The sequence below is a fragment of the Aplidium turbinatum genome, chromosome 6, assembly GCF_918807975.1.
Source record: "Aplidium turbinatum chromosome 6, kaAplTurb1.1, whole genome shotgun sequence".
In the NCBI taxonomy this organism is placed as follows: Eukaryota; Metazoa; Chordata; class Ascidiacea; order Aplousobranchia; family Polyclinidae; genus Aplidium; species Aplidium turbinatum.
This window is the reverse complement of record NC_137477.1, coordinates 5,203,174-5,229,497: the sequence shown is the minus strand read 5'-3', so window position 1 is coordinate 5,229,497 and position 26,324 is coordinate 5,203,174. Positions and strand designations below refer to the sequence as shown.

Below are 26,324 nucleotides of genomic sequence, written 5' to 3'. Positions count from 1 at the left end.
GTTTTACTAGTTCTAATTCCGCAACCATTTAATTGACAACTTATATCATCAAATGTTACCATGCCACCTTTGTTTTATTTTTGTTGCTCGCTCAATAATTATTTCTTCTTCGTGGTTTTATTTCCAAACTCAATTATTTAGTAGCTTCCTGAGCAAGAACCTCATCATGAATGTTAAGCTCACACGACGACCACACAAAATGTTCATATTTTACTGAAGTTACACTCAGTGTGGCTGTGGAGTCGACTCCACTAATCAGGCAAAGATACCAAGCCAAATTGTTCTTAGTAGTGGAGCGGGTGCTTCTCGTAAATGAAAACATTGTACAAATGGATTTCGTGCCAGTGAAAAACGGTTCCAGCAAGCTGGTGGACTATAATGAACTGCTGTTTAAAAATGACGAGGGTTCTTTCTCCAAAGCAGGCACTTCCCAGCTAGCCAAATTGGTTTTTACATTGATTTAACGTACGCTAACGTTTATTTAATATACAAAAAACTTATTTTATTAGATTATGACTTCTTCGTTTTTTTGCTTTACTTCTGTTAATTTGGTTTTCAGTTGGAACTGAAGCATGATCTAACTTACTCTGGCCACAGTGTGCTGCTGAGTGAAATAATTTTTTCACGAATTTTTGCTGCTTGTTAACTTGCAATTACAATACACGTAATTTCAATATTATAAATTTATATTAGTACTCTGTATGTATCGGTGTACTGACATTTAAAAATCATAGATAGTTGACCACATGTGTTGTGGACATAATACCTCCGTCTTCCATATATATGAATATGCTTGGTGTACGGCTTTGGATCATAATCGTTGTGTTAGAGTTATGGCAGCCGGGAGATATGGCCTGGTTTGTCATATTTTGCCGACTGTCGCTAATAGTCTAATTGAGTATCTATCTTTATTTACGGCGCTTCCCAACTGACAGAACGGGCTGTGACATACCCAGGCTTAGAAAGATTCAGGCTGTCTCCAACAACTTCAATAGGCTATCTAAGCAAGTCCCGCAAATATGACCACTCAAGTCACAATCCTTATACAAGAGTTGTAAGCATTTGGGTTAGGATTATGCCAAGAAAATGGGATAATGTGCTCAACTGCTCATCTAATAAGCTGTGTAATGGTCAATAAGGCTTGTAGTTAAATATCACTTAACCAATGTTGCGATGCCTTAAACGTTTTTCAACGGTTTATTTTTCATTTCAGAATTACACTTCGTGCAGCAAAGGCTTGGCTTCCTACTGTTAATACAAAACCTTTGCCAACGTCGCAGCTGAAAGATCTTTTCCAAGTAATCTTGCTTATTAGCATCATACTGCTACAGTTTAATTGGTGTACGGCTTCGGTCGTGTGAGTGTAGGACTGAACTTTGTTTCTCGGCAGTTGAGTGTAGCAAGAATTGACAGCGATAAACACGTGTTTCGCCCATGAGGCTGGGCTCATTGGTGTCGCACCACTAATTCATGTCACATAGTTCTCAACCGCTGCTTTTGTCAGTCAATTGAATCCTTATCTTTGTGGAAAGAAAACAACTAAATTAACTATTTCCAAGAATATGCACTGTAGAGAAGGAGCGATCTTCCTGGCGTCAGCACTACCTGACTACTCACGACAGAATAGCGCGCATTGTGATGGCTAGTGTAGAAGCTAAACCGGTATGGTTAACGAAACACAATGCTCGCTGTTCTATAGTGAGTAGTCAGGTAGTGCTGACGCCAGGTATACCGCTCCTTCTGAACAGTTCATGACAGATTGCCAGTTTAATGCCAAAGATACTTCGGGATAATTAAAACCTCATCAGCTGTTCCTCATTCTGCTGTTTCCGCTTTCAATATTGATAAGAGAATTTACTCTAAGATTTTAAGCGGATCATTTTCTATATATGCCAACGTGTTTTGATGTTGAGCTAATGTTGAAATATTTTCTTTAGGATGTAAATCCCCATCGGTCAAAAGGCGACATCAACTTTGAACAGTTCGTCCGTTTTTACTACTCTTTGATGTATAAAGGTCAAAAGTCAATTTCTTCATTAATTGAACAATATTCATCCGACAAGTGAGTTCTGCAATGTAATTTTGTCGTAACAATACATTTTTTCAGTCGTCACAGGAAAGGTTCTGTATTGAATGAACTTAATTTATTTTCAAGTCAGTTTTAAACTTTTGAACCTACGACCTACGTACAACTCTTTTCACATGGGTACACAATACACATTGATTCAGCGTCAGAGTTTAATTCGATGGAGTAAAGGACTGATTTATCGATTGGGATGAGGCACGGGTGTTGCTTAGGGTGCGGCTGATGCCCCGACCTGAAGCAAAACACTCTAACTTTTTTTTATAGGTGACACTTGATACAAAAACAATATTTCTGAAGTTTAAGACCAATCTATTAATGTTTAGGGGGTCCAGATTTGAATTGAAAATTAGCCACTAAGACCGGATGTATCCCATATGGCATAGTTGTGATTACATTGTATTGACAATGTATTGTAATCACACCACGCTACTGAATGTTAATCTAATAATCCATGACCTGTTTATTGTCTTCGTAGTGAATACCTTTCTGTACTCTTTTGAACTGTTTTGCGTTTCTGTTAGACCGACCCAGACGCAGAATCCGTCATTTTTACATGCAATCGTTTTTGCATCGTCTTCAGCAGAGGTGTACAGAAGCCGGAGTTTTGGAGTATTTAGGAGCCGGAGTCTCGTGTTTTGGCCGGAGTCTGATTTTTTGCCAGTTGATATTATCAGTGTACAAATATATACACTGTAAGGTAAACCGGGGCGTGTTGTCACAGGTTTGGGGTTTTTCGATTCGTGCTTTTGATATATACCATGCAAGTGATTTGGTTATATCATTCGTACGCTGTCACTTACACTTGGACCTTTTGCCATTAGTCAAACTTTTTAACCGCAAAAGGATTTCAAGAAAATCAAATTTTTGTAAAAAAAGAAATTGTTACAACACGCCCCAGCACGGCACAAAGCATGGGGCGTGTTGTTACAATATTTTTTTTTTACAAAAACTTACGAAAGCGTCACACAATTTTGAAAAGTTAGTGAAATTTACATCGATGACCAAATTTTTGATAATAATTTAATTTAAGCTAAACCTGCTGTCTTTTCTTGACTTTGCTAACCTCAAAATGAAGATGACTCTTAACGAAGCGCATGCTACAAATATAGACTCGAAGCAGTCAGTGCAAGTACAAAAAAAATTGCTGTGACCACACGCCCCTTGTGACAACACGCCCCGGTTTGCCTTAAGTGTCATAAAAAATGTTTTGTGAATTTTCCGCTTTTTCTTACTACAAAGTTTTCCGTTCCGCATTTTGCAAGAACGAAGATGAAATTCAGGATTGCCAGTTCTGTAGTTTTTCGAAATGGGGCTTTTTTACTGAGTTTCTGAAAAATTTCAGCGGTTTGAGATTTCGTGCCAGTCGATTTCGTTTGGTTTCGTTTCATTTCAAATAGAATTGAACAAAATGAATCATTTCTAGCTAAAAAATAAATTCTTCTTTAGTTTTGCAATTTTTAAATTTTGGACTAGTTTTGGGCAATTGGTCTCGTTTCAACTTAATTAATTGATTGGGATTCTTTTCAGTGGTAATTAGGTTCGAAATTTAAAAAACATCTGGCAACCTTGATAGAATTTGATTTCAGAAACCAAAGAGAGGCTGTGGCCTACTGCTTCTGTATTATGTAACAAGTATTGGTAATCGCTTATTGCTGAGTTAGTGAAAGTACAGTTAAAGTTTCATGAGTTATGTTAGCCATGAAAATGTATTAATTATTTTGAGAGAAAACAAGGCTGTTAAAAAAGTGAAAAGTGGTGCAATTGATATTTTTCTGTTCTTCTATGATTTTATTTTCCAATCAATAGTTTTTTCTTTTAAAAATTTTCGCTTTTTTTCATGACAGAGGCCAGGGAAAGTATACGTTTTAGAAATTTTTAGAAAATTAGAAATCATGCGTTGTGAATTTTTACGTTTGGAGTCGAATTGGAGTTTGGAGTCAATATCTCCAAAATATTTGGAGCAGAAGTGGAGTTGGAGTCGCAGTGGTGCAGGAGTTCAGAAAACCTGCATCCGTACATCTCTGGTCTGCAGACATTGAATCGATGCAAAAATAACCGATTATGTTGTCTAGGGAGGGTAATTTTTCTTCCATTGATTTTTGTAAAAATCAACTGGAAGAAAATGGTCATGGTTGGTATAATTATTTTCACATCGATTTTTAACAGCATTATGTTTCTTGCTTGAGCGAAGCCATCCGTGAAACTTGGTTGTGGGCTTTAGTTTGTTTCATAGTTATCCAACCGCATTTCAAATACACTCGCATGTAGTTGGTGTTATGTGGGATGATTTTCTATAAATAAACGTTGGATTTTCCAGTCGGGTAATTACAGAGGTTTCATTAGTGTCATCACTTGTTTTATGAATCAAATTTATTTCTATTTTTAAATATTACACTGACTGTGACATGCCAATCCCTTTGTTTCTTTTTACCCCGAGAACAATTCTTTAGTGTTACCTCACCTGCAACCGGTTACAACTGGTTTAGGGTAGACGCTCTGCCTTCTACTCTTTACTTGTATGTAGACGCTCTGCCTTCTACAACTTTCATTCAAAAGTTTTTACTTTGGTTCAAAGCGACTTTAATTTTTTATACTTCATTTGTATTTCTCTTTTGTTCAACTTATTTAGAAGGACACATTCACCAATTATAATTGAATAAATATCGTACTTTTTGGGCTTACAATTTACGAGTTATTCTAATTTATCCCCAGCGACTTGATGATCTTGTTACAACCTTTCAGATAGAACTTGTTTGTCACATATTTTTCGTATACTATCTTGTTTATATTTGCAAACAGTGATGTAGTTTTTATGTAGTTTTAGCATTGGTTTGTTTTCTTGAAAATGTTCTTTTTCAGATTACGATTCTATGCTCACGATTTCCAGAAGTTTTTGAGGGACGAGCAAAAAGTGAGTCGTTGAACACTTCCCCATTTTATGCAACTCTTTTTAAGCTGTGCACAGTGTGCATTAGTGAGCTGTGCACAGTGTGCATTAGTGAGCTGTGCACAGTGTGCATTAGTGTGGTGCATTTGCAACGTTTCAATGGCATAAAGTGGTCGGTGTGTGTGCCATTGAGGCGAGGTTTCACCATTTTCCACCCCAGGACATCGATTTTTGCACTTATCACTAGAAAGTAGCCAATCTTTGCTTCATTGTTGCAGTTATTCCACACACATTTAAAGGAAGATCAATCGAAACTTTGCTTCAAAGTTATTCACAGCTAATGAAACAGTCCTTTTTGCATTGATCTAACGTCTGCATACATTAAAAAAAGGCTGATTTCTTCTCAGGAAGCCTGGGCGAACGATTTGCACATAGTCAAGCAGTTTATGAACGATTACGTTGTCGATCCCACGCGACAAGGTGACGATGTGTGTCTTGATAACAAAGAGGTATGTGTCAGCACCATTAAACAAGTATATCCTGGCATCATGTACATATGGTTGAATATGAATATAAGATAAATACTGAACCAGTGCCAGTGTATCTTTTATTTATGACTAATGAGAAGTTGGGATTACTGAACGTTCGAAAACTCATTAATACGTTTTCAACCAGCTCATTAAGATATGCTTGGCTCATTTAAAAATAATTTTACGTTAAAAATCACAAAGCAGATCTTGCACCCCTCTTACAATGACTAAAAAGTCAGAGCAACCTACAACTCAATATATCGGTTAAAAACCCGATAAAAAAGCTTCTTACGTTATTTCATAACTTAACTTAACAATTTAAAATTAACAATTTCTAACCCATTTAATGATTCAGCATCCACGGACCCCCTGAAGACAGGTCTCGCAAGTCGCAATCCTTAGTAATGCGTGCACCCCCGGTTAAGAACCCCTGCTTCAAACATTACGTGATAGACACCAGACTGTTGATCATATTATTGTGTTGTAGTAATTCTTATGCATGACGCAAAATGCCAAAGCTTGTGATTGAGCACTGAGCAGGCCGCTGCAGGCGTAGTAATTTACACAACGTCTTGTTTAGATGGTAGCTTTCCTGTTTTCCAAAGAAAACTCCATATGGAATGCAGAGATGTTGAAGCCTGCGCCTCCAGAGATGTTTGACCATCCGCTCTCTCATTACTGGATTTCATCATCCCACAATACGTGAGTTGCAAGCCCAAGTTATGATTTCACTTTGTCGTGTTTCTTTTGATTTGCTCTTAATTTTTAACATTTCATTTTGTCTTTGTTTTGCATTTGTTCCTTTTGTCTATTTGCTTTTTTGCGCTACCCCGCATATTTGCGAACATTGAGACTATTTAAGTTGTATTATACATGCCCTGATTCGTCAACGTGAACCACGTGACCCAGGTCTGGACAGGATTGTGATCAGGATGTCACGTGTTGTCATAAATCCCATGGGCTTAGTTTTAGGAGCAAGTTTGAGCACAGCTCAACTCATCTCACTTGACTTGTCATGGCACGGATCGCTAGCTAGACAATAACCGGCAGTTGTTTCTCAAACTTTTGATCGTTTTTAAATTGACTAGCCATTGCATGCATGGGTAGTTTTGACGAACATGGATTCGCTTGGTGCAACGCGTAAAAATTGTATGTCTGCAGAAAACAATTCTTTTGACTTTTGCATCATTGCTGTTGCTATAGGGATTGTAGATCATAGGGATGCGAAACTTCATCCGCTTTTGGCTTATCCGCAACAGTAGAAGGGTTACGTTTTTTTGTAATTTACAAAATATTTTACTTTTTATGGGTTACATAAGAAGAGTGAAATTGGTTTTAAAGTAATTTAGAGTTTTTAGTTGAAAGCAAGCCAGCAGTAAAGCGTAAAAAAAATGTCAAATTGGCAATTGACCCTTCTAATGTTGAAGTAACAACGGAGTTGCGCGTCCCGTAATGTACCGTCCCTATGTTGCTAGCATACAGCTGGTAAACGTAAGAAAAACGGATTTTGCTAGTTGTGATCCTAGTACTTGTCAATGGTTTTTCGACATTATTTCAAGTATTGTAGGAGATTAATATCTTTGTTTTTCTTACAAAAGGTTTTTATGTGTGCATTGTTATACCTACTAAAACAGAAGTTTTCAAGGTGTGCGTCGTTTCAATTTTTCAAGGGCGTCGCACAACGATTTCGTTTCGTATCTTACTCAAATGCAACGCGTGTAATAAAATGCTATCAACTTGACATGAGCATTCGAACTCATAATTACAAACTGTAGCGCTTGATTGATGTAGCAATCACATAGCACAATTCTAATTCACTTCGCCGCGAGACAAACGAAGGCTGGAGAGACAAACAAATAAGTTAACGTTACTGGAATTCCTATCGCTGGTTGCGTCGCAAATCCAGAGCAAACTATTTCAATGGCGTCGCAACGAAAAAGTTCATGAACCGCTCTGGTATTGTGTCTGGTAACCATGCTTTTGTTTGTTGTAGCAAGATTCGACCACTTGCAAGGCCAGCGGTTACCTAGGCAACAAAAGGCTGACATTTTGTATCCCTTTCACAAATCAACTTTTACTGTCTAAGTGGTTTCCAGTTCTCGGATGCGATTTATTTGAACCGGACAAACATCATGAAATATTGATGACCATGAAAGCGATAATTGTCCTTTTGAAACAAGGCCTTAAATCGATGGCAATTATTTTTACCACTGACACATTATCGTCACATTTTCCACAATATATATGGTTTTACCATTAGACATAAAATAAAAGACGTTGGTCGAGGTGCCTTGCGCAATATAATTCGCTCTTCGGCTTAAGGGGTGTTTACAGCACCTCTGGTAGTAAAGTCGTATGGTGCATACATCTTTATACATCGGCATTAGTATCATGTTACAAGTTGCGGTATAGTTGTGTTTTCTACACAATTTTATAGATGCATTTATGCGTCTTGCATGTGCTTGCATATAACACAAGTATCGCATCTCTTACTGTATTCCGGGCCGTGGTATTGTTACGCTGTGCATGGCCTATGTTTGTTCATGTAAATATCATGCCAGTTATTTATAGTTTGCATATGTTCATAATTTGAAGCAAAACCCTTAAATTTAATCACTACATGAATCTCACTATGTGTCAATTATTGTTAGAGATCTGAAACAGATTTTACCATTTCTGCAAGAGCGTTGCCCAAATGTTTATATCGTGGCTAAGTCATGTTTTTACATACCCCAGCCAACACAATTTGTCATCTTTACATCATTTTTACAACGTCTAGCGACGTAAAAAAACGCTTTTTTGCTCCCTGGGTTGGGCATTTGCCCAATGACCGACCGTAGAACGAGCAGTATTTTCTCTAAATTGACAACAATTTCTCTTAGGTTCAAATCCAGATAATGGCACTTGCACAATAACATGAAATATAGTCAAGGAGTTTACAAATTACGGACAAAACAGAAAACAGTCTCTTTACAAGCCTGCATAGACTGAATGCTAACGTACGGGATTGTGGACATATTGAAGTCATATTTTTGGCAGTTCTATTGGAATAAGGACCTTCTGATGATCTCAATACTTCTGAAGCAATCTGTTAATTCTGGTTACTATTGGCTATATTTGATATATATTTCAAAAAAAATTTTTTTTTGCAGATACTTGACTGGTGACCAGGTCAGCAGCAGTTCCTCGTGCGAGGCGTATGCCAGGGCTCTTCGAATGGGCTGCCGATGTATTGAACGTGAGTCTATTGTTTAATTTCTTATTTTCATTATTGTCGATTAAGTCATGAATGAGGAGTGCGTCGTATCGAACTCGTCTTTTAATGGATCGACACTAGATCAATACTGAGCCAAGTAGGACGCTGACGATTGATCCTGACATGTTAGTGGATTTGGAAAACAAAACAGACGACCACGCAACACATTAGTCTCGTGTGTTTAATTCCTGGCACTCAGCAACTAACTGCAGAAGACCTTCTATTTAAACCACCTACCGGAGTTTAACAAACTGAAACCTAATTACAGTTTCATGGAGTGTGTCATAAGCTGATTGACCGCGGATGTTGGTGTCTCAGCCACATTGAAAATGCTTGATCTGGAAAAATTCAACTGGAAAGGCAGTTTTGATTGTATGCAACGATTTATAAGGACATTGACTTTTATATACTGTATCTTGATGACACCACGCATACTCCAGATAACAAAACCAGCCAGCATCAGTTCAATGCATGTAGAGTTGTAGCTGTAGACGTGAAGAGAATACCACTGGTTGGGTTTTATTTAACAATTTTTGCTTTGTATTCAAAGTGACATAAAAGCATTACAACTACGCGCAGCAACGCATACTTTGGCAAGTGCTTAAGTTTTTGAATTTTATAAAAAAAAATTATTGTTTACTCAGCTCAGTTTATATTTACTGGCAGTGAATAAGGGCGAATTTTATGGATGGATTAACAGGATATTTACTACGTTATTGCTTAACCTTTTCTTTGTTTGAGGATAGCCTTTTTATCACTTTCGGGCAATTTCACATCCTTGTTGGCTAACACTACCGTATCTAACGTTGTATTTATCAGGTTTCACAACTCAGTGATTCACAATGTTGCCGAAACAGCATGTAATTCTTTTTTCTTAATCATAATCATTATTGTATTCATCCGCCGGTTGTGACAGCACACAACGCATTGTGATCGTGTGATGGCAACAAACAGGAAGTAATGAAAGACAGCTTCAGTCAAGTGCTGCCATTTTGGCATGTCACAAACTCCCCAGAGAGTAATATCTGTCATTTTTATATTGTTTTGCTGTCTGGGTTTTGTCGTTTTATGGAATTGTCCTTTGTTTTTATTCTTGCAAACAAATGAAACAACCTTTTCAAGTTGAAGTTTATTTCCATCTTCTATGCGTGAAATTAACGCTAGCGATTAGTACTTGTTATGACAGTAGCCCCAGCTTGGAGGTAGTACACACATTACACATACCGCTTGGGAGTGTAGGAAAAGTTTTACAAGGCCTGATAACATCGTGTTTTTTTTGTAAGGAAGTTACTGTAAATAATTAAGTTTTAAACGTCTGTTAATTGATATCTTGGATAATTGCGTTTTCGTACTGCTTCACAGCTGTTTTGTTTGATAAAGCATTTTCCACTGCACGGTGCACATGAAACCATAGCTCAAACACTAATAAAATAGTTTGTTGATTTCCACTAACTTTCTTGGACCAACTTGACGACAACAGGAACGATAGAAATTGCATTTGAAAATGTTCGTGTGATGTAGTCCTTTTCAGAATTTTTGACATGGTTTCATTTAGCGTCACCAAAATGAGAAAATTCTAAAGAAAAGGCAACTTTTGATGTAAAACTCACATACTAGTTGTTTTTTAATTCTTACAATAATTTTTACAGTGGTGCAAATATCTTAATTTTTTATTTTCAAAGTTTACAGAAATTAGTTAAATTTTAATTCTTCGAGTATGTTTTGTGATGAAACTTTGTAACTGTTTGTAAACGTTTTTTTAAGTTGGTAGAAATAAGTTATTTTTTATTTTTGCAATAATTTTTTTTATCTTACGGTTGTCTAAATAAACAACGTAATTTCAATTCGTTCTGCCATGTAGTGAATTTGTCATTGCCTGATCTAGCCCGATGAAAAAGTCTCTGGCATTTGATTGACGAGTCGGAATAAATGCGGATTATGATTTGAAACACCGTACGATAGTTTACCTTAGTTTACATCAGAAGGGCGTGTCATCCCTTAAACTACTTAAGTTTGATAAATGCATTTCCAGTGGATTGTTGGGACGGTACGGATGGAATGCCCTACATCTTCCATGGTTACACTCTAACGTCCAAAATCAAGTTCCTTGACGTTTGCAAGACCATCAGAGAACATGCCTTCGTTGTCTCCGAGTGAGTGACTTGCCCTGCTGGACCAAAACTATTCTTTTCACATTGATTCAGCGTTTGCAAATGTTGAATCAATGTGAACAGGATCGATTTTGGTACCTCACTTGGTTTTCAGGTTTGATTATTGCGATTATTGAAGTGCGCCGGTTGTTAAGTAGACCTTCGCAAGGCATAAATATACGAGGTTTCTTTTTGAAGAAATGTTTTCCCTTCTAACAAAGTAACTGACCCGGCTTGCAAAACCCGTTCTTTTCTTGTACGGACCTAACGTCTGCAGATGTTGACTCACTCTGGATATAATTAGCTGCGGAAACACTGTTTAATTTGTGTCATCTGATTACATTTTAATGACCCAGGCGGCAAATCAGTTCTTCCTCTACATTGATTGAACATCTTTACGCGTTGAATCAGTGCGAATAATGACGATTGACTGAGTGGAGACGAGTAGCTTATCGCTGATAGCATGCTTGAGTTACTTATTGATATCAAGACGAACTGTATCTTAGTACATCACACACAAAGCGAAAGCGATTTTGAAAGCACACTTCGTACTGGCAGAGAGACCAGGTTTTGAGTGCTAGTTGACAAAAAACTTCTTTATTGGGATAGTTTGGGTTATGCGTTTCATGCGGTCGATGTCGTTTTTTCTTTTCTATATTCTTTGCATGGCAGCAATACTTCTTGTGCTAAAAGTATCAAGACTTCAAATCCACAATTCATGTATTCAAATGTACAAAATCTAGGTCGGCTGTAGCTCGTATTTAGTTATGCATCATAATATAGTAATAACCGGATGAAACAGGTTTCGGCTTGATCTACTCACAAATTCCCCTACTTCTTGGGCAAATATCTATGATAGCGTTATCAGAAATCAATACTAACATTGTTGTTGATAATCTTGTTATGTTTCCTGGCATCTGCTCTGACGACAATAACTGACATTATTCGAATTGAAATAAAGAACGTTGGAAATGATGTTTTGAAAAGTAAGACCCGTAAAGCCTCCAGAGTCAATTGAATGGGTTCTGATTCAATTTCATGGTCACGAAACGTTCCATTAAACTTTTCGTTCGGATCAGAATTCCAACGTTGCATTGTCATCTCCGATCAACGCGTGTTTTGGAGTATACCTATGCCGTACTTGATGCGCCATGCCTGATCGTCGTCTAAGCTTTCACACCCACTTGATGCAGTAATCACGCAATTCAACTGGTTTAATTAAACATTTTCTCGATTGCAAGATGAAAGTGTTTTTTATTTTGTATAAAAAATTCTGGCGTTCTCTTCATGGGGCGCATTTTCGTTTTTCAAGTACTGGTTTGTGGAAGTATTTCATCATGTGTCCAAATAACTCTAAAATAGCTGTTACATTTCCTCTTTCCTCAGTAAAATGCTACATTTGACGTACACTGTACTTCATGTTTTCGGTATCGATTTTGTATTACGCAGCTATGTTGATTAAACAAACATCGGTGTTTTGCAAATTTAGTAACGCCACGTGGCAGCTAACTTAGTGTTTCTCGGCAGTCGAGTGTAGCATGAATTCAGCGATAGACACGTGTTTCGCCCATGAGGCTGGGCTCATCAGTACCGCACCACTAATTCATGCCACATAGTTCTTAACCGTTGCCTTTGTCAGTCAATTGAATCTTTACCTTTTGGAAAGAAAACAACTACACTAACTGTCGCCAAGGATATGCACAGTTGAGAAGGAGCGATCGATCTTTCTGTTAGCGAAACACAGTGCTCGCTGTTCTATAGTGAGTAGTAAGGTGGTGCTGACGCCAGGAAGACCGCTCCTACTCAGCAGTGCAGCTAACTTTGTTGCTTACGAACAGTTTTCCCGCTGTTCTACAACAACGCGCTTTTTCGTTGGCGTCCCAGACTGCAAATCGACCGTTTTTTTGCATTGATTTAACGTCTGCAGACGTGGAATTAATGTAAAAAATGTTGATTTGCGGTCTGGTGGCGAGATACACTGACGAAATGTTATACGATTGTAGATTCCAAAACGCGGCAATGTCAATACAGTTTTAAATTTTGAATACTTTTTGGTGACACAAGCGTCTGCTTTACGATCACACTAAATGCAGTGTTTCAAATAAGTGAAAAAAAGTTAAAATAGAGTAATAGAACAACAGTATGCCGAGAAATCGAGAAAGTTTTGTTACACGATCTGATCCATGTTGAGTTTGAAAGGTTTGGTGCAAACTATTGTAGAGCTACAGCTTAGCAGACTTTTTATATCAAATGATTACAATTTGGTTAATCGATGGAACAGCGTGCTAATGGAACAGCGTTCTTTTGTGCGGATGAATACTTATAATGAGCGAGTTTTATTGTAATGCACGATTGCTCAGTACTTGTGTGTTCCAGTCGGGTTATGCAAGGGATTTTATTAAATTAGCTTAAATCCCGCTCCTGCTTAGCATTGGGAGAGTGGGTTTGGTATAATTATGTCCCCGGCTGTGCTTCTATGCGGCTGAAACCATCCGTCTTGGGTGAAACGCTGTGAGCAACGTATATTTGCCATGTGCGATACAGCGCTGTGGAAAACACGCATTATTTTCCTTGAATTTTTTGTTTCTCCACAAAAAATTGAATTTGAATTTTTTGTTTCTCAACAGTCTGCCCGTCATCCTTTCCATCGAAAACCACTGCAGTCTTGTGCAGCAAAAGTGCATGGCCACCACGTTCTGCGACATCTTTGAAGGTTCGAAAGCTGTTTTTTTTTTCACACCATTTGATTTGTTTTTCGTGTTAGTTTACATCTGAAGATAAAGTCTTCACAAACGTCTATGTGTCTTCATGGGTGCCATGCATTATTTGTACTAAACTTTTGTAACATTTTTCCAGAGTTATTATTTGTTACAAGGCTAAATGCGTGTGCTGTGTATGATTACAAGTTATTTAACAACTTATACATAAATACTTTTGTTGGTATTAGACATTAATTATTGTTATGTTTACTATTACGTCGACACAATGTGACATGGAAGACTATACTTATACCAGTATCAAATTGACGTTGTTTTGCATGCTTTTTAACGTAAATTTTGATGTTTTAGACAAGCTTGTTCGAGCGCCTGTGTCTAATGATGATTCCAGCCTTCCCACACCCAACATGCTTCGTGGAAAGATCCTAATTAAGGTACAACGCTAATCTAATGTTATTATACGTCCATTTAATGATGAAGGACAATGTTCTTTGTGGTGTTGCTAACACGCCATTCAGATTGCCGTCTACATTTCCGCATGTACCATTGTACCTACTTAAGCAATACTACTGGCATTACAAAAAGAATGCTCAACGCCAAACATAAAGCAAGCGGAAGAAATAACAGCACTACTTAGACCGAGAGCCTACGACAGAAGATTTCACCCCATAAGGTACAAAAGGTTTGAGCCCTTGAAGTTACTGGGGTCAACCATGTCACTCACAAAAAGTATGGAAGATTGACCGCACCGGGTGGATCTGGACCCTAGAGCCCCCTAAAAAGCCCAAAAAGGGGGTTAATTTCACCCCATAAGGTACATGGACCAAACTTGGTGAAAACGAAGTTCTATGTCAGGACATCACAAAAATATCAAATCTAACAATATTTTCGGGTGGAAAGGTGATGTAAGATGTCATCAAAGTGACCCCCAGAGGGTTTATTTCACCATAGAGTACATGGACCAAACGTGGTCAAAACGAAGTCTTCTAGGGCACCACAAAATATCAAATCTAACAATACTCTCAGTTGGAAAGGTGATAAAAGACCTACCCAAAAGTGAATCTCCTCCTATAGTTTAATTTACTTCATCCCTTTCTCGAACCAACCTTGGTGTAACGAAAGTGCTATGCCAGGACAGTACGAATGGATTAAATTTAAAAATATTTTTATATAGGTTTTGATGAAATACATTCACAAGCTGTCCCATGATGCATGAAATGGAAGTATAGCCTACTTTACAAAAAGTTTTTGTATAAATCATATTAAGTCAATCGAAAAAAGGCAACAGGACATGACAATACATGGCTTTGTAACACCAAAAACAGAAAGTACGTAAGAAGCATATAGGCTACAGTAGCCAGAAAATTGATCCAAGATCTTGATACCACCACTAAATGTGGACTTAATCGAACAACTGACTATCCAAATCAAAACGTTTCGAAATGTATCATTTGGAACGTTAATTTAGGCAGTAATGAACATTTTCCAGCTGCTACAATAAATAACCCAATAAACCCAATGTAGTAAATTTTTGTTTAATGCCATTTGCTTCATGTCTCCAATCAGTTATTGTAACTGTTCATTCATAAACAGAGATTGTTTGTGTAAATGTAAACGGTAACTCAATTGGTTAGCGCGTCACTTCTGGAACGAAGAAGCTTCAAGATCAATAGCGGCGCTGGTTCGACTCTCGGGGTGTGCGCTTGAGCAACGCACGTTAAGGGCTGCTCTCCATTCAGCGGCATCTAATGGATGGAATAATTCCCCGACAACAAGCCTTCAACAATCGGAAACTTCACTCTGTCAATCTCGGTGACCGGGCCTGCGCCAGTGATTCAAAGCCTCTACAAGTATGCGAAACTGCCAGGATTAAGCTCTGCAAGAAGCTTTCCCAGTCCGAGGATAAAGATTCAATCAATCAATCAATCACTGGTGTCGCTTTTACTTTCTTCGTCTTATTCTTCAGATTCATACAATTCTCCTGTTATATACAGAGAAATAAAGACTGTACGAAACAATTGCTATTATGCACTACAGATATGCGTAACATACAATAGTAATTTTATTATCTTTTACAGACGTCTATTTTTCTTCGAATAATGCAACATTGCAACTTACTATTAACTGGAAAAAGTTCAACATTTATTTGTTATTTAGTGCACCCAGGCATTTTTCTCAAGATTGCAGAAACTATTGGTTATAGGTTCCTAAAACGAAACTTTACAGCCAGTTATTGGCTAATGTTTACAGTAAGAAAGTAAACGACTGATAGACCAGGAGAAAGTTTTATATTTATAAAGGGTAACCCAAGCGACATCCAATGCTGTTTACCTTCTTCTTGACTTTCCTGGATGAGATCAGATTCCACGCAGAGACATCTAAAGATGCTTTATACCTTTACCTTCAAACCACACCACTTTATAAGAACCTCCTTCTTCTTTCCAGCCATACTCTAGCAGCAACGTTGCTGCTTGTTCACTTCTAGTTGAAGATAACCACCATCTTGTGATGAGATGTGTGCGCCTTGTCTTCTGGAGAAGTACTCGTAAACAAAGTGGTAGAGTACTACTATCTACAGTAGCTTCTGGTATGCATGATATCCTTTCATTTTCTTTTTTGGGTTTGTAGCCGTCTAAAAACATTTGTAAACGGACTTCGTTGACATAATTAATTTTCTTGTTTTTGTACATGTTACACACAAAGTTCTCTATGGCGATGATAGTGTCTTCACTAATTTCTTTGTCGTGTCCGAGTTGGCTAAAAGCTGCCTGCGCTTCGTGGTTTCCTTGGAGTAATTTCAGCGGCCGCACTTTCCCTTTCCTGCTAAATGACGAGGTGTAATCAGAATCTGTAAAGGCATGATATGCAGGTAAACACTTGCAAATCGTCACTCCAAGTGCGGTAGGCCTATGCAGCTGGTTGATGTTGATGTACCGCTGCGTGTTATTGCTTTGCAAGCCAGCTTCTATCCATATCTTTAATAAAGGATCAAAAGTTCCATAGCAACCTAAGCCAATTACAAGACAGTCAGTGTCAGACGTGCGGATAACCACATTGCTTGGGGCTGGTACATCGCAGACAGCTTGCTTTATCTCTGTATATAACAGGAGAATTGTATGAATCTGAAGAATAAGATGAAGAAAGTGAAAGCGACAGCAGTGACAATGAAGAATAAAGAAACGACCGTTTACATTTACACGAACAATCTCTGTTTATGAATGAACAGTTACGATAACTGATTGGAGACATGAAGCAAATGGCATTAAATAAAAATTTACTGCATTGGGTTTATTAGGTTATTTATTGTAGCAGCTGGAAAATGTTCATTACTGCCTAAATTAACGTTCCAAATGATTCATTTCGAAACGTTTTGATTTGGATAGTCAGTTGTTCGATTAAGTCCACATTTAGTGGTGGTATCAAGATCTTGGATCAATTTTCTGGCTACTGTAGCCTATATGCTTCTTGTGTACTTTCTGTTTTTGGTGTTACAAAGCCATGTATTGTCATGTCCTGTTGCCTTTTTTCGATTGACTTAATATGATTTATACAAAAACTTTTTGTAAAGTAGGCTATAGTTCCATTTCATGCATCATGGGACAGCTTGTGAATGTATTTCATCAAAACCTATATAAAAATATTTTTAAATTTAATCCATTCGTACTGTCCTGGCATAGCACTTTCGTTACACCAAGGTTGGTTCGAGAAAGGGATGAAGTAAATTAAACTATAGGAGGAGATTCACTTTTGGGTAGGTCTTTTATCACCTTTCCAACTGAGAGTATTGTTAGATTTGATATTTTGTGGTGCCCTAGAAGACTTCGTTTTGACCACGTTTGGTCCATGTACTCTATGGTGAAATAAACCCTCTGGGGGTCACTTTGATGACATCTTACATCACCTTTCCACCCGAAAATATTGTTAGATTTGATATTTTTGTGATGTCCTGACATAAGACTTCGTTTTGACCAAGTTTGGTCCATGTACTTTATGGGGTGAAATACACCTTCCGAGGGGGTCACATTAAGGAAAGTCACTTTGAAGTCATCTTACACCACCTTTCCACCCGAAAATATTGTTAGATTTGATATTTTTGTGATGTCCTGACATAAGACTTCATTTTGACCAAGTTTGGTCCATGTACCTTATGGGGTGGAATAAACCTTCCGAGGGGGTCACATTAAGGGAAGTCACTTTGAAGGCATCTTACATCACCTTTCCACCCGAAAATATTGTTAGATTTGATATTTTTGTGATGTCCTGACATAAGACTTCGTTTTGACCAACTTTGGTCCATGTACCTTATGGGGTGAAATTAACCCCCTGGGGGGTCACTTTGGGGGGAGTCTTACATCACCTTTCCACTCGAAAATATTGTTAGATTTGATATTTTTGTGATGTCCTGACATAGAACTTCGTTTTCACCAAGTTTGGTCCATGTACCTTATGGGGTGAAATTAACCCCCTTTTTGGGCTTTTTAGGGGGCTCTAGGGTCCAGATCCACCCGGTGCGGTCAATCTTCCATACTTTTTGTGAGTGACATGGTTGACCCCAGTAACTTCAAGGGCTCAAACCTTTTGTACCTTATGGGGTGAAATCTTCTGTCGTAGGCTCCCAGACTAACTGTTTTAAAAGTTTCTTTGATTCAGCAGGCCACTGCCCCAAGAAGGACCCTAGGTATCTTTCTCTAGAGCAGTGTCTGTTCATAATCATGAGAGCAATCAAGGGCTTAAATCCAAGGGGCCTCACTCCGCGATCGTTGGATGTAAAAAAAGATTGTAAATGAAAAAAAAAACAATGTAAAAAAGATTGATTAGCTGCTTGGTTAGCGAAACGCAATGCTCGCTGTTCTATAGTGAGTAATCAGGCAGTACTGACGCAATCGCAAATCGCTCCTTTTCAATATAGAAGATAAAGTCAACTTTTGTGTGTTTTTAGTTCAAAAAGTTGAGCGATGCGAATCGGACTTCACAGGTCTTCACAGAGACCACCACTGGTGAGTGGTTGATGAGTTAGTGCATATCACCAGCTGTTATAAATATAACAGTGTTTAGAAAAGTTCTATAGATTGAGATGTTTCCTGTATGTTCGTAGCGGTTGGACTTCAAACAAACACCAACAAACATCTTTCCATGTATATTTTTTAAATCCTAAAAAATGTTTTGATATTTTTATTATTGTGAAGTAACTTGAGAAACCCCATTAAAAAGTTGTTTTTGTTGGAAAAAGCGATTTACTTAATGCAGTACAACAAGTATTTTCAGTATTTTGCATGTCAAGTATATTCATGACGTATATCTTGAACTGAAGCATCTAGCCGTCTAAAAGATTGTATTGTTCAGCTTCTATCAAGTATATGATATAGCTTGAGGTTTTTTCTTGCCAACACGCATGCCAAAGTGTGCCACCCCAGACAAAATTTCACATTGATTCAACGACAGAGTAACAGAATGATCATTGATTCAACGTCTGCAGACGTTGAATGAACGTAAAAAACAACTGATTTACTGACTGGGACATCACTTGCCTTAGCATAAAACAAACGAAAAGTTCCCGTTATTGTTCCATTGTTTACGTTATCACTGGTTTGTCACTGTGTTAGATACGTCTTTACTTACTCTGCGGTGTTCTGACTTCCTGGTACTTTACCCGCATGCAAGTTTCCTTTGCGTTGAATTGAGGTCACACAACGTTGCGTCTACGACTCTACGTACATGTTAACATCTATTATGTTCTGCCGATGTATTGTACAACAGAGGTCGTTAGTCATTCTGATTTCTCTCCTAAGCTGGTAATAATACATGCTACAAACCAATGACTACAACCTAAAAGACTGTGGTTTTCAACCTTTTTGTAGCCATTCACCTTTCGAGTTTTAATTTTCTCTTTGTCAGTTCATCCTTGGCATGTCTTCATGTTACTGTCTTTCATGTTTTCTGTAATTGAAGAGTTGATTGGTGGTGCAAAATTTGCGAATAGAATGTTGCTCATGGCAGCTCGAAGCTACAGGTTTTCGTTTTCCATAGTTTTCCTTTTCTCGTATTACCAATCACCATATTCAAAACCAAAACTCTTATCAAAGTATTCTCATCCATTCGTTGAAGATGTCTAACCTATCTCATATGGTGTCAACGCAAGTACTTTTCACCCAGACAGAAAATTCATCATTTTTACATTGATTCAACGTCTGCAGACGTTGAATCAATGTAAAAATGACGAATTTTGCTGTCTGGGCAATGTCCTCAACACTCGTCCACTCTCTCTCGACATCATTTCTAATTTTGCCGAGAAGTGTCTTGCCACGAATCGTTCTCATTTCTTTAGTGCATTTTTCTAAAAGCGGTGGCATTCACAAATGCTCTTAGCATATTCTGCGTATCTTCAAGGCGTCCACAGACTCCAAGTTGGGCACCGGTGCTCTGAAGTAAGACCTCTATAAGGTGGTTTCAAATAAATATTTCTGTTGGAGTGTGTGTACAGAATATGAAAAATAACAGAATATGAAAAATAAACTAAATAAATTAAAATAATAATCTGAATACGAAAAAGCCTTAATCTCATTTGAAATCCTTAAACTGTTACTGTAGTTGGACGTCAATGCTATAAAGAAACGTCAAAGGGCTGCTACTTTTGCTTTGAGATATCTGTTGTAGATACTTCCGGGCTCTCCCTACTATGATTATGCTGTAAATTTCTTTTCTCCGGAGTGTTTCCTGACAGCAAATCCCTCAGTTTTACATTGATTCAACGTCTGCAGACGTTGAATCAATGTAAAACTGACGGATTTTGTTTTTGGGTTGTTTGTGTGCGTCAAAAAGTGGTTTGGGAAAGAAATTGATGTCACTCCGAAAACTACTTTGTTACTTTGCCCATCATCGCGTGCCTTTTTTACATTGGCGCAACGTCTGCGCATGTTGAATCAATGTAAAAATGCGGTTGATTTTCCGGTTGGAAGACATCCCAAGTTACAACACTTAGAGCTTTCGCTTCCCCGACTTCTTCGAAACTAATTTGAAATTATTGATTTTCATTTTCCATTCTCAGTTGTTTAGTTTCATTGTGACTATAAAGTCATTGTATAGCGATTGAATGCATTGATTGTATAGCGATTGAATGCATTCAATCGCTATGCATTGAATGCATAGCGATTGAATGCATAGCTGGCTGTTTGGCCGAGACTTCTATCCCAGCTGGTAAAATTGGCCCTTAATGTCATGTACGTGCGTGCAGTCTTTGAGCCAAAAATAACCTAACGTGCTAGCTGGTATCATTTTAAAGGAAATTGTAACATTATGAGGCTTATATTGCGCGGATGTCGGATTCCACTCTGGTACAATTTATCGATCAGCTATCTTAAAACGTTACAACTTGAATACCAGAAGAATTATATCATGTTTTGGATGTGTTGTCGTAATTTAAGTTTATCTTTTAAAACCTAACGTACAAGTAACGTTTGATGATGTTGAATTTGTAACCGTTTAATTCCATTGCAGATTCAGTGATGGACCTGAGTAACACGGTGAAGAATGGGATGATGTATCTGGAGGATCCCACGTTTAAGGTGAGACAAGCTTGTCTGGCTGCTTTGTCGCAAATATTAGCCTCGGTTTCGTTTTCTTGATGTAGCGGAGGATTATAAGTTATGCAAGTAACCAAGAAATAAGATGCAAGTGAACGATTGATCATAATATACTGTAATAGTAATAAAATCAGCCACTATTAATAATTTGTAGGAATTATTGACAAAACTTTCGTTTAGATTTCGAATAATTAATGAAGGATTTTCTTCAACTCCGATATGAATACTTCCTCAAGCTAAATGACATTTTGTTTTTACTCTCAGGAATGGAATCTTCATTTCTTTGTGTTGCTGGAGGACAACAAGTTGATCTACACGGAGGAGAGGCAGAAGAACGATGAGAATGACGACGAATCCGAAGCCGGAGAAGAAGGAGCTGTAAACGGAAATGGCGTCGCAAACGTTAGTAACGGCTTTTCACGCTGATTCATACAGCTGCTGACTCAAGGAGAGTGATTGTGGCGGACCCCCTCCTTGTCCTCCGTGCCCCCTTTTTTCGTTCCTGGCGAGATTTTATTTGAAAGGTCGAATTACGGCGCGGGCATGTTCATTGTTCATCCATGGTACTACAGTAAGATTGTAATTTCCCAGACAGCAAAATCTGTCATTTTTACATTGATTCAACGTCTGCAGAGTGCAGACGTTGAATCAATGTAAAAATGACGGATTTTGCTGTCTGGGTTGAATACTGGCTGCAAAACAACGCCGTGGGATTGTATTAGAATACACTCTGTCCAAAGTCCAAACCGAAGGCCACCGAAATATGTTGGGAAAGTCTTCAAGTTATCTTTGTAATGTAATGAAAGTTTATACGTTTCCTAACTCTTTGTGTTGTGCCGTGCTTGCGACAGGTTTCGTTGTGTCGTGCTTATTCCAACTTGCATTTTACGATGAACTGTTGCTTCATGTCAGCAATGTCCAACTTTCAATTTGTTGGTTCTACAGAATGTAGGCTACACGCTAGAAACCTATAAGCTGGTCCAATTATTCTGCAGTGCTTGTAATAAACAGACCTAAATTGGTGCATAGTCATATTTTGCATGTTCTGTTTAATTGTCTAAAGTTTTACGTTGATGAGAGTCTTTTTGGCTAATAGTGAAATAATGTTCGTTACAATCTTCATGGAAAATAATGTTGAACCACCACGCACTTTAAAGTTCTTATACGATTATAAAGGACAATGCTGACACTACCGAGCTCCACTACTCCGAGAGGTGGTACCATGGTCCGATGTCCCGGGAAAATGCCGAGCGCTTAGTGAGGGAGTACAGCGGACCAGATGGCTCGTTTCTCGTGCGGGATAGTGGGACCTTTGTAGGGAATTGGACGTTGTCTTTTGTGTACGTATTTTCTTCAATGGAAAGTCTTTTGCAGCCGTTGAAGCCACTGATGTGTTAAACGTGGGCAACCTTCTTTGTTGTGACGATTGTTATGTGATTTTTTTTAGAAGAAAATATGTAGTTTTCTCAGTTTGAACGTATACGGTCCTGTAGTTGTGCTTTAACTTTGGCAACTGTGTTTGCTTTTTGGAGAATACGGAGATCTTCTTCCAAAGCTGAAATACTTCTCAGACATTTTGTATTTTCTCTCTTCTTTTCTACGGCATATTTGTGGTATGGTAAAGCTAACCCACAACCACAGCTAGTTTTAAGCAACTCTTGTTTATCATCTAACAATTCAATCAGGTACCATGGGAAAGTGAACCATTGCCGGATACACTCGCAGCAGGAGAATGGACAGACATACTACTACCTCGTGAAGGCTTTGGTCTTTGACAGCTTGTACGCTCTGATATGGCACTACCAACACTATCCCCTACGCAACGCTCCTGTCCGGTTTGAGTTGCGTTTGACAGAAGCAATACCGCAACCTAACGCTCACGCTAACAAAGAGTAAGTGAAGTAATACACGGATTACACGTCATTGACAATGGATCAACACTCTTCTTATTTAGTGGTTCGCTTATAAGTTAAAGACATGAACACCAACACACAACTGTTAAAAGCAGTGTTATGGATATCAAATGACAGAGTGACTTGGAAGACCATCATTGCCAACGTCTGTATCAGATCAGGCACACCATCATTGTGTTACATGTTATAATTTCTTCTTCCAGATGGTTCCACGAGAACATGACCCGAACAGAAGCGGAAGATGTTCTGATGAGGATTGGAAAAGATGGCTCGTTTCTTGTTAGAAAGTGTAGACCCGACGACACCAACCTAGTCGCCTACGCAATATCGTTCAGGTGGATATGCGCTTTGATGACAAAACTCATGTGATTGCTGTTATCTCTCTCTCTCTCTCTCTCTCTCTCTCTCTCTCTCTCTCTCTCTATTTTGCTTAAAAAAGCCTGGTCTTCATCCCGTATCTTCAGGTCGACTAGTTGTCTGCAGTAACTCCTCCATTTCTCTCTATCGTTGGCATCTTTCGTTTTTGTCGTCATCCACCACTGTGTCTTCCCATGATTTATTTTATTTTTTTATCATTCCCGTTATGTTGTGATAACTGACATTCCATGGATCAGAGTTGTACGGACACACTGCGTAAGGAGGCGCTGGTTCGTTCTACCTCTCCCTCAACAACTACCAAGGCGTAATGTCACAAGAAGCAGAAAAATTAGTTCAACTTCAGCTTTAGTTACTTAAAAGTGTGGCTACAATTTGTTCGGGTTGTGCTAACATTCCTTGACATAAATTTTCTGCAATATTTCATCAGAGCTGAGGGCAGAATCAAGCACTGTCGCGTGAAGCAGGATGATCGATTGTTTATCATCGGCAACGCAACCTTCGAGACTCTTTGCGATGTGATCACTTTCTACGAAAAGAACCCCCTTTACCGAAAGTTAAAATTGCGGCACGCTGCCACTAGAGAAGTGATACGCAATTTGTCACAGGTATCGGTACACTACACTTTTTTGAGAAGCGCCGTCGAGGGCTTATATCTTCTAATAGCTCTGTTTGAAAAATTAAGATTCTTAATCGAAACCGAGATCTTCTCATTCCAAGTATCAAACCTTTGTGCTCAAAAGTTCAATTAAAATTGGCTTGGCTTTCTGATATGGCCCGTCTGCCTTATGTTTGCATGATCACGGAAAACAAGCTTTAAAAAAATCAACGATTGTTAGCTGCCAAAGCTTCTTATTCTCGTGGTAGACCTTTTTTTTAAATTTGGAAATGGAAGCACGGTTATTTACCTCATAAAATCGATTGATTCAAAATGATAATGAATACATTATTCAATTGAAAGTGATAATTTCCACGTCGTAAAAGCAGGGGAATGTAAAGAAGGGGGTACGAAGGCTTTTATTACGCCTGACAATAGAAGAGGTTCTGTTTATCGTAAAATGACACTTGGTACCGATAGTAATTCAATAAACCTTGTTATGATATCCTGCATTGCGCTATTAGCATCAGGTCTAAATATTCACTGCCTGCTCAATGCTCATCATAGTTAATTGTTAATTCAATTACCCGTATCTACCTGCTTTACACCTAGCCTACTGCAAGGGCTTTGTTATGAAAAATAACTTACTGGTAACCTTTTAACTGTGTTTCCAAACAAGTATTCTTTAAATATGCTCTACATTGCATTTGCTAATTGTCTTCTGTAGCTGACTATCAGCAGCACTATAAAATTTTCCTGTACTTTAAAAAAGAGCAGCATGTTTAACGCTGTACCAACTGCCGCCCTTCTAGTGTCGTGAGGAATAAGGCAATTGCTGCGAACCTTCGTATCCCCCTTTTTGGATATCCTGCATGAAAACATACGTAGAACATCATACATAATGTATCTCATTTTTTACCTTTGATAAACGATTTGTAGACGCCTGACTTCACGATGAACAACGCCGACAATGGGGGCGAGATGATCTATGTTCGCCCCGACACACTGACATCTAGCGTCAAAGCTCTATACGACTTCCGCGCCACCAGGGAAGATGAAATGTCGTTTTGTAAGCACGCCATCATCACCAACGTCATCAAACAAGATGAAAGCTGGTGAGAAAGTCAATTTAACGTCCGTTGCCTGTTGAAGTCCCAATAGCTCAGTTGGTTAAGCGCCTGACTTCACAAACGAAGAAACTTCAAGATTATGAGGTGTTGGTTCGACTCTCGGGATGTGCGCTTGAGCAACGTATTTCAAGGACTCAAAGACAACAACACTTCAACAGTCGGTAACCGGCCCTGCGTCAGTGGTTCAAAGCCTCTACAACTGCCAAGATGAAACAAAAGATCAGTCCGAAGATGAGATTCCCGCAATCCATCAAATCAAATTCGAAGATCGTGAACTGTGCATATCTTGAAATGGAGGGCGCAGTGAAGCAAGCAGTGACCACCCGCTCATGAGAATAATTGAACCAAAACTGATAATTTTTTGTATTTTACAGTATTTTCAATAAAACTGACCTTTGACTTTTCATCAGGTGGCGAGGTGATTATGGAGGAAAAGAGGGGCTGTGGTTTCCTAGCAACTATGTTGAAGAGATTGAAAACCCGTCCTCCGGTTCCGCCTCCAACCAGGATGACAGCGTAAGATTTGCATTACTCAATTTTTGCTGAATCATCAAACGAACCAAGTGCTTGGTATCTTCTTTGTGACATTGACGCACAATTCTAGAGTGACAGAACGTTGCAAGAACGTTAAGTTAAAAAGTGATTTTTCTCAGTTCCCGAGCAATTAAATTTATTCAAAACTGGAAACTTAATTCGGCATGGGATGTCACTCACCAGTCTGGTTCAAACCGGATTTAGCCACCACTGGTTGATGACCTTTTTGAAAGAGTTGTATGCCATAAACTTGAATACGCAATGCCATGATGTTTTATTCAGGGTACCACACCGGTTAGTTGTGCTTTCCGCATACTCTGCTTAAGACTCAGGCAGTAAATCCGTCATTTTTACATTGATTCAACGTCTGCAGACTTTGAACCAATGTAAAAAATGACTGATGTACTGTCTGGGGATTAGTCACTTCGCCGATTGGTCATTGCGATTTCCTTTGTCTATAATATTGTGTATGCAGTGTATCTGCGTATATATATGACCGTTAACCCTCACACTTCATGCGATTCTCAGCTAACAAAAGTTGCTTAACGTTGCTAGACGTTGAAGAGAT

At 38.5% G+C, this 26,324-nt stretch overlaps 1 protein-coding gene across 2 annotated transcripts in view; it reads left to right on the top strand.

Annotated features, from left to right (window-relative positions):
• The window catches only part of LOC145771506 (1-phosphatidylinositol 4,5-bisphosphate phosphodiesterase gamma-1-like), a 52,020-nt gene that overhangs the window by 11,492 nt on the left and 14,204 nt on the right, over positions 1-26,324 (top strand). For both annotated transcript variants that reach the window (XM_082583202.1, XM_082583201.1), the window contains 18 exons: positions 1,214-1,298; positions 1,938-2,062; positions 4,946-4,997; positions 5,381-5,482; positions 6,084-6,205; positions 8,656-8,741; positions 10,792-10,912; positions 13,537-13,622; positions 13,978-14,060; positions 18,566-18,623; positions 21,121-21,188; positions 21,471-21,608; positions 22,383-22,546; positions 22,892-23,098; positions 23,323-23,454; positions 23,925-24,102; positions 25,032-25,207; positions 25,633-25,738. In XM_082583202.1, the coding sequence (XP_082439328.1) occupies positions 1,214-1,298; positions 1,938-2,062; positions 4,946-4,997; positions 5,381-5,482; positions 6,084-6,205; positions 8,656-8,741; positions 10,792-10,912; positions 13,537-13,622; positions 13,978-14,060; positions 18,566-18,623; positions 21,121-21,188; positions 21,471-21,608; positions 22,383-22,546; positions 22,892-23,098; positions 23,323-23,454; positions 23,925-24,102; positions 25,032-25,207; positions 25,633-25,738 (2,089 nt within the window). The remainder of the gene's footprint in view (positions 1-1,213; positions 1,299-1,937; positions 2,063-4,945; positions 4,998-5,380; positions 5,483-6,083; positions 6,206-8,655; positions 8,742-10,791; positions 10,913-13,536; positions 13,623-13,977; positions 14,061-18,565; positions 18,624-21,120; positions 21,189-21,470; positions 21,609-22,382; positions 22,547-22,891; positions 23,099-23,322; positions 23,455-23,924; positions 24,103-25,031; positions 25,208-25,632; positions 25,739-26,324) is intronic.